Source organism: Geospiza fortis, unplaced genomic scaffold (genome assembly GCF_000277835.1).
Source record: "Geospiza fortis unplaced genomic scaffold, GeoFor_1.0 scaffold173, whole genome shotgun sequence".
In the NCBI taxonomy this organism is placed as follows: Eukaryota; Metazoa; Chordata; class Aves; order Passeriformes; family Thraupidae; genus Geospiza; species Geospiza fortis.
The window spans coordinates 4747357-4755235 of NW_005054334.1; the positions used below are offsets into that span (position 1 = coordinate 4747357).

General features: G+C 44.3%; 1 protein-coding gene across 7 annotated transcripts in view; it reads left to right on the forward strand.

Annotated features, from left to right (window-relative positions):
* ZC3H7B (zinc finger CCCH-type containing 7B) overlaps nt 1–7879 on the forward strand; it is a 47489-nt gene that overhangs the window by 12650 nt on the left and 26960 nt on the right. For 4 of the 7 annotated variants that reach the window (XM_031057710.1, XM_031057713.1, XM_031057712.1 and 1 more), the window contains exons 6-9: nt 193–273; nt 1733–1792; nt 3180–3222; nt 7302–7561. In XM_031057710.1, the coding sequence (XP_030913570.1) occupies nt 193–273; nt 1733–1792; nt 3180–3222; nt 7302–7561 (444 nt within the window). The remainder of the gene's footprint in view (nt 1–192; nt 274–1732; nt 1793–3179; nt 3223–7301; nt 7562–7879) is intronic. The other 3 variants (XM_031057711.1, XM_031057715.1, XM_031057717.1) reach the window with 1 other exon arrangement.

Sequence of the window (7879 nt, forward strand, 5' to 3'; positions counted from 1 at the left end):
GGCAGGATTAAATGACAAAAATGCCGAAGTCTGTCTGGACTCTCCTGGGGCTGTTCTGGAAATTATCTATCTGCTGTTATCTGAAGTTGAGACTTGGTGCAGCCCAATGTGCATAACTGCATTCCTCTTTATTTTGTTCTGTGTGCCACAAAGGCAAAACTGAAAGTGTCCCATCAATTGTTTTGTCCCCAGGATGAAAGTGTCACACAACTGGGGCAGGAGCTTGCCCAGAAGCTGGGACTGAGGGTTCGAAAAGCATACAAAAGACCTCAGGTATGACTCCTTTTGTCTTAAAAGCTATCCTTTGCTTGTACAAATTTACTTTTGCAGAAGTGGTAGGTGCTGCTCTGCAGTTACAGACATGTGTACACAACCCTCCAAACTCTAGCAGGCTGCTGGCAACCCTCCTTGTCCTGACCCTCTGACTCACTTTGCCTTGATCCATTTCTAACCCCAGTGCTGTTCTGTGTCTACTGCCAGGATGTTTTCTGAGTCCCCAGGTGGTGCTGCAGGAGAAACTTCCAACACAGTAGATGCCTGCTGTGTTTTTTACAGGAGAGGAACATGTGACCTGATCCCAAAGCAGGTTCAGCATCACAATCCTCTCCCTGTTATGAGATGAGAAGGATGGGATCCTCTGCTGCTTTGGAGGCATGGCTGGTTTTATAGTGCAGTGGATCATGAAGGGTTCCTGCTCCATTTCTAGGCATACACTTCTTTGTGGTGGGGGAAAGGCTTGGCTTTGGGAGAACACCTGGTCAGAAGCTAATTGACCCCAGTGGCTGGATCTGTAACTTGGCTCTACAAGGAGGTGCTGTAGGTGTTTGAATGTGTACCCTGGGATGGAGCTAGAGGGCGTTAGGCCACTGCTAGCCATAAAGCTGCTCTCCCATAAAGCTGCCTTGGTCACAGATTTTGTTCTCAGGAGCAGAGAACATGAGCTAGTAGTGGAGGCTGACGTTGCGTTTGCATTCTCAGCCCCAAGCACAGCAATGTTAAACAAACAGCGTGTTCCATCTGCAGAGGGACTCCTCTGTAGCATGAGGTGGAATGATTGGTGGGCATCTGGTTTGCAGAGAGCTTTTAGGATAAATCTGGCTGTAACGTGTTAATCCTCTCCCCAACAAACCTCACGTGTGATTTGCCTTCCCTAAGAAAACTCCTTGATCTCATAGCAGCTTTTCACACTGCAAAATGTTTCTGTCTCAAAGAAAGGGAAGTTTATGTGGAAATACTTTTTGTAGCTGTTCACTGTATTGGCCTTGCCACCTTTTTTGCCACTGTCATGTTACTCAGCTGAGATGGGCTTAAACCACCTGTATATTAGAAATATAAAAATGAAACACTCCAGAATGCTTTTTATTATTTGAAATTCTGTGATTGGTATTTTGTTAACACTTTTGATCTTTTGTGTTGAGTTCCAGTTTTCACTCCAGTATGGGAATGCCTTCCCAAAGTAACACCTTCTTGACTAAAAGCAAACCCATCTGTTTCTCAAGGAAGTTTTTTGCCTCCTGGTTGTGGGTCAGATGTTCTGAGGTATACAGAACAATTAAATGTCCCTTTTCAGTGTTGACAAACATGCACTCTTGTGTCACAGCAGGGTAGCCTTTCGGGGTGACTTTTATTTTTGGGCAGTGCTTGGAAGGAAACCATATTGTAACCCAGCTTTACCTAGTTCATGAGCATTCACAGGCTGAATTCTGCTCTAAGACCTCTCTCTTCCTTGCAGCAGGAACTGGAAACATTCTCTCTACTCAGTAATGGCACTTCAATCAATTCATCAAACCAGGTAGAGTTTGCATCCTGTGGTTGTTACTGTTTATGGATTGTGCTACTAGAATGCTTTAAAGTTTTATTTACATGCAAATTTATAACTGTCTTTTAAGTTTGAACTGTTTTAATTAGTGCTTTCTGCTCTTAAGATATATTTCCAAGAAATTAATTTCTTTGAAAACATTTCTGCTGACATAAGTTTTATGTTGGTAATTAGATCACCAAAGATTGTTATTTTTCTTAGTTATTGTGGATGTTTGCTATCTCTTGCATTATAAATAAATTTTTCTTTTCAAGTTTTGAATGTCTAACAACAATGCTAAATAAAAGTCAGAAAGTGCAACTGCTGAAGAAACATATAAAATTAAATCCTGCGATGTATTGAGTAAGGTACATACACAGTTCATGTATTGTTTGTATTGTCCTTGGAGACCCAGCTGGGCAGGACAGTGTACAAATACTAAGGTAAAATATAAGAAATTTCTGGTTTCCTCGGTCTACCACTGGGCAAAAAAAAGTCCCAACAAGTACTTAGTGTTTTTACCATCTGTTTGGTATTCCACAATGGTCCTTAAAGCAAATAAACAATAAAACTATAAACATAATAATTTTGTACAACAAACGACTAAAGAACAACTTTACCTATCACTGTTCAGTGATTGGGCTTCACGTCTTTCTAGGAAGGCCAGTCAACTTTCTTTAATAGCTACACCTAGTTTTTAATTTCAAAATCTATTCCTTTTATAAGAATTGAAAATAGTCCAAACCCCACTGTAGTAGATGCAATATTACAAGACAAATGCTTTACTTCTGCCTTTTAAAGCTTAATCTGAAGGCACATGTACTTACCTCTATTTATGTTTCTGTAAAATATGGACTCAATTTATTCCTTGCCTTGAGCTCCAAGTCAGCAGTTGTCTTGGCAGAAACATTTTCCTGTTTTGAATTTGCTGTAGAAGTTTGTGGTTGTTAGATTGCAAAATATGTGAACTAAGAAAAGGAACGTTGTGTAAGATCAGGCTAATCAGATCTCCCATGCAGTGGGCTGACCAATTGATGTGTCCTGGGACTTGGGACACAGTGTTCTCATCCACACATGAAATACCCTGTTCTATGTATGGAGTTGCTCACATGGTTGGATATGGTGCAGACAGGGTTTTCCTTTGTAGCAAAAGGATTTGTCGGCTGCTGAAGGTAAACATGAATAGGTTCCTTGGATCAATGGCCTCCTAAAGTTCATTGGTTTTACTGTTCCAGCACAGAAAGAGGCCATATAGGAAAAGAAAGGGCCATATACATCTTCTTCAGTAGTGAAGAGTCCCATATGTAAAGTGTGGATATCTCTTTAAAGATTAACTTCTCACAATATTTTTTGTCTCCCTTTTCCTACATTCTCTTTGCAGACTACTTCCAATGGATTGGGCTCAATAGATGACATTGAAACAGGTAAAGCTATCTCTCTCTTCAGACTTTTGTGGCTTCAGTATGGTATGTGACCAGGCTGGCAGGCTTGAGAGGTTCATCACCTACATTTGTGTCTCTTCTGCACACTCCTAACTTTGGTAACTGGGAGAAGGAAAAAGTGGTGCAAAGCAAGAGTGTTTCTTTTCCAAAACCAGCTTTTTGTCTAGGCCTGGTGAGAGGCGTGTCTGGGAGTTAAAAGGGTCTGCTGAGGTACACAGCTCTCTCCAGTTGTGCTTTCTTGAAGCTGCTCTTGGCAAAGCTTCTGAAATTCTGCTCCAAGACAAAACAGTTCAGATAAAGTGAAGTTAAGGTTGTTTTGCTCTGCATGCATGTGAGTGCATGTGGTCCTCCAAGACACTGAGGTGGAAGAATTGAAAACAAAGGAGTTGGGAGGAACCCAGGGAGAGCCGAGTTCAGGGTTAGGCACTCAGGAGGAGAAGGAAGATTAACAGGGTTGCTTTTCTCATGCTGGGAAACAAGTGACCTTAACTCTGCCCCTGTAGAAAGGCTTGCTACCTTGTGTGCTGGAGCACTGAACTTCTGCCTCTGAGCACATCAGTCTTTGTTCCTTTGTAAAGTAGCTCTGTGTGCGTGAAGGTAAGTGTGAGGACTTAACACCACAAGTAGCAATTGCTCTTTTTATAGAAAGAAACTAATTTCATTATTACGGTGCTTTGGAAAGCATGTTAGTTCTCTGTTGAATGCCAGTTTTGTATCTGCTTGCTATGTGAGATCATGAGACCCAGTTCTGTGAATTAAGGAGAGTTTTTCACATTATCTTGCTGTGCTAAAATTAACTGGACTCCTCCTACAGACTAACGAATGACCGCATCCAGTAAGCTCTTTATCTAATCTGGATTTGGTGTAAGAGCAGCATGCCACCTTTACTGCAGATCAGGTAGACAGAGCCTTTACTGCTAGGAAATCTTTGCAAAAGCACTCGAATTATGTTATCCAATTGCCTTGAGCATGGTGTGCCACCAGGACGACTGTGGGTGCTGGGTACCCTGAGAGTTTCAGATTAGAAGAGTTTTTTTAGCAAGTTTTTGTGGTTGTTGTTTTAAAGTGCAGACTCTTGAAGCCCTTTCCTCCATGTTTTGCTTGAAGTTATCTGATTAACTCAGCCCAGTCCTACAGAGAGATCATGGCTCAGATCTGGCTCAGTATGGCCATTGGCCAGCTAATGCACCAGGGAACCACTGCTGTTTTGGAGAGCAGAGCTAGAAACAGTGCTTTTAAAAGCTCTGTACTTGCCCCTCAGGGACAGGCAGGTGAATGGCCAGAGAAGCTACCAGCTGGGGGGGCTTGGTATGAGAGACTCGGTTCATGGGTGTGTATGGACACACCCCTTGTTGACCTTATAATAATATGTGGGGCTGAGTGTGATGGCAGGGGCAGAAATCAGCAGGTGTGGGTGTGCCTGTGAGCTACTCATCAGAGAAAGCTGTTTTATTCTTTTAAGATGGAGCAAACATTAGGGGAATGCAGAGGATGCCTGAGCATTCTGTAAGGAGAATATGTGAGATGTGGGTATCACAGCTGGTGAGCGAGGTCAGCAGATCTGGTGTCCTGCGAAAAGCAGTAATGGGAAAGGAGAGATAAGGAAAAAGATTGGACAGAATAGAGTGGGAGGCAGTGGCTGAAGGAATAATAGTGTTTGGGTGGTCAGGGAGAGGGGAATGGATATCTTCCCTCTTCCACTTACAAGTAGCGGAACCTGTTGGTCCCTGCTATTTTCCTTGCCCTTCACATGCATTGAGCTGTGGGGGTCTCATGTTATTGTCTGCCTTTTGGTCATGCATTCAGCATTTTGGGTTTGGGGCCTCTTAGGGTGTGTGTGGTCTCTTAGGGTGTGTGAGGGCCTCTTTTCTTTGCTTCCCAGTCTGAGTGGAAAATCCAGGGCTTCATTCATTCCTCAGAGAAGGTCTGAACTGCTGGATCCTTTGGGGCCCTGTCATTGTGCATCCTTTTGCTCTCTGCTGCATGTGTCCCCATCCCTTCCGGCATGTTCTGAACTTCTTGTTGGCCTCTGTAGGGATCTTGACAATACTCCAGATTTAAACATCTGAAAAATGGGAAGGCACAAGCCATCCCTTTGTACTGCAGGGAATCTGGCCAAGGTTCCAGCCATGAGAAAAGCTGGATAGCTGGCTCCCTGGTGGCTGGGGGTTCTGCACCAAAGGATGAGATGATTGAGATGATTGAGATGAGATGAGATGAGATGAGATGAGATGAGATGAGATGAGATGAGATGAGATGAGATGAGATGAGACGAGACGAGACGAGACAAGAAAGTCATTGCTAAGGGGGCATGGGGTTGGAGCTGAGCCTGATTGGTGGGGCAGCTGCAAAACTAAGGACATGTACAGCCTGTGGGAAATGCATTCAGCTGCGAAATCCTGTGTTGGATCCCATGAGGTACAACATGTGTTTGCCTTCAATGGCATGTTTGAGGATGTGGAGAGGGACCTGTGTCTGTTCCTTGCCACTTCTCCTGCGTCCCTGTCTTTTGTCATGGCTCAGCCTCCAGTGCCTTGCACAGTGACCTTGCTGCAGTCCATCCATGTGGGCCATTCACAGCAAATACTGGAGGAAAGGTTGCAGGGGTTGGTGCTGTGCTCCAGGTGGGGTTAGAGATAAGGGGGCATGCCTGTGTTTGTCATCTCTGCTGTTGTTTTGTTAAGGACTTGGGGGTTTGCTGGAATTGCTAAAGAAGAAGCTCTCACTTTGCAGCCAGTAACAGGGCTCGCTTGCCCGGTCCCTGATGCAGAGGGATGGCCAAGTTCTCATGGGGGCTGAGTGAACAGACCTGGTATAGACAGGATGCAGCATTTCTTGCTGGATCAAGTTTTGTGTCTCTGAAGTTTGTCTAGTTTCTTTCCCAATTTTATTAGTCTTTCTAATAAAAGCTATTGTCTCTCCTTCCAAACTTTGCCTTGCTTTTATAGCCTTACTCTGTTGCAGTTAGAGTGCAGCCAATGGGATGTCGATGAAGAAAGTAGCATCTTTGTCTTATTTCTTTTCTTTTATTCCAGGACATCTGCACAGGGGCAGAATTAAGGTAGTTTGGGTGCTTGGTTTGAGAACTGCGAATGTAACGCTGCATTTTCCAAATTTCTAACATTTGAACTTTTTTTTAACCTTTAATTTTTTTGAGAATAAAATGCTATTCTGTGAAGAACACGTGCTTGCAACCTTAACTTCACTTAACAGAGGTTTATATTGCATGATGGGAACATCTTGCTACTTCAGTACTGTACTGGAGAGGGGAAGAAACCTTAGGGAAAACCACTGCCTCTTTCCTGCCTCAGCCCCACCTCACATGAGTTCCCAAGGGCATGTTTGCTGATCAGATGTTGAGGGGGAAAATGAGTAGCAACCTCCAACTTTTGGACATCAGGAAGGCCTCAAGAGCAGAGAATTTACTTGGGTAAAGAGAGCTGAGTGAGTCTGATGGGGATTTTTGGGGCACGTTGTTAGCACAACCTGATCTCACCACTAAATCTCTGACTCTCCTCTCAACAGGGCCTTGTGGTTTTTGTCTTCTTCCATTTAGGATGCCTGGGTTTTTAGAGAGGGTGTGCAAGTAAGCAAGCTTTCAGCTGGGATATCAAAGCTCCAAGGACTACTCCTTGGAGAAGGCAGTGACTTCTGCCAAATGCATTAGTGAGGAACATTAAAGAAAAACACCAGGTGGTGGGTTATAGAGAAGTTGTATTACGTGCTCCTGGCCTTTAGTCCTGGCCATAATGAATTTGGTAACTGCTCAGCCACAGGTTTTGTGTTGTTCCTGGTTGTTGTAGGTGCTTGCCAAATCCTGACAGTCAGACTGGGCACTGGCCCTTAAAATGTATTTCAGCTATTGGTGAGCCATTGGAGAGTGGGAACAAAAATGAAAGGGCAAGAACTCTTCACAGTAGAGCCTCTTCTCTCAGAAAATTGGCATATTTGGTTTTTGTGATTTGATGGAGTTGTACAATATTGTTTTTGCCATGTTGTGCTGTATTTGTCTCTTGCAAGAGGCTCTCCTGGTGACTGGCTCTGTTTCTCTCTCATCACAGACTGCTCTATGGACCTGCAGTGCCTCCCAGCTCCTGTGGCCACCTCCATCCCTGTGAATGAGGGGCTGGCCCCTTTGCCTCCTGACTCAGATGCAAAGGGCTTGCCCACCTCACTTCCTGCTGCCAGCTTGCTCCCGTCTCCAGACTGTGTACCCTTGCCAGTGCCTGAGAACACAGAGGACTTCACAGATGGGGACATCATTGGGGAAGAACTAGACTCACTCCTGGATTCGCTTGCTGAAGGGTCACCATACCCTCTGGTAAGAGCGGGGGCTGCATGGGTCTGCTGCTTCTTTTTTCCAAATAGGTCCTTGGAGCATAAGATGTGCATGCTGCCTCTCATTCTCTTTCTGTAATTCTTTTCTCCGATCTCTTCCTCTGGAAAAACTCATTAATTCTTTCCTTTATTTCTGCTACTGTGAGTATGTAGAGTCCTCCTCCAAGCATGCTTTGCTGTGTGCAGCTTCAGGGAGCTGCCTCTCAAAATATACCCAAGGTAGCCCTCCTCTTATATCTCTTTCCACCTGGCCTCTCATGTCCATGAAGTTGAAGCAAGTCTGACAGTAGTAAAAGGAGTG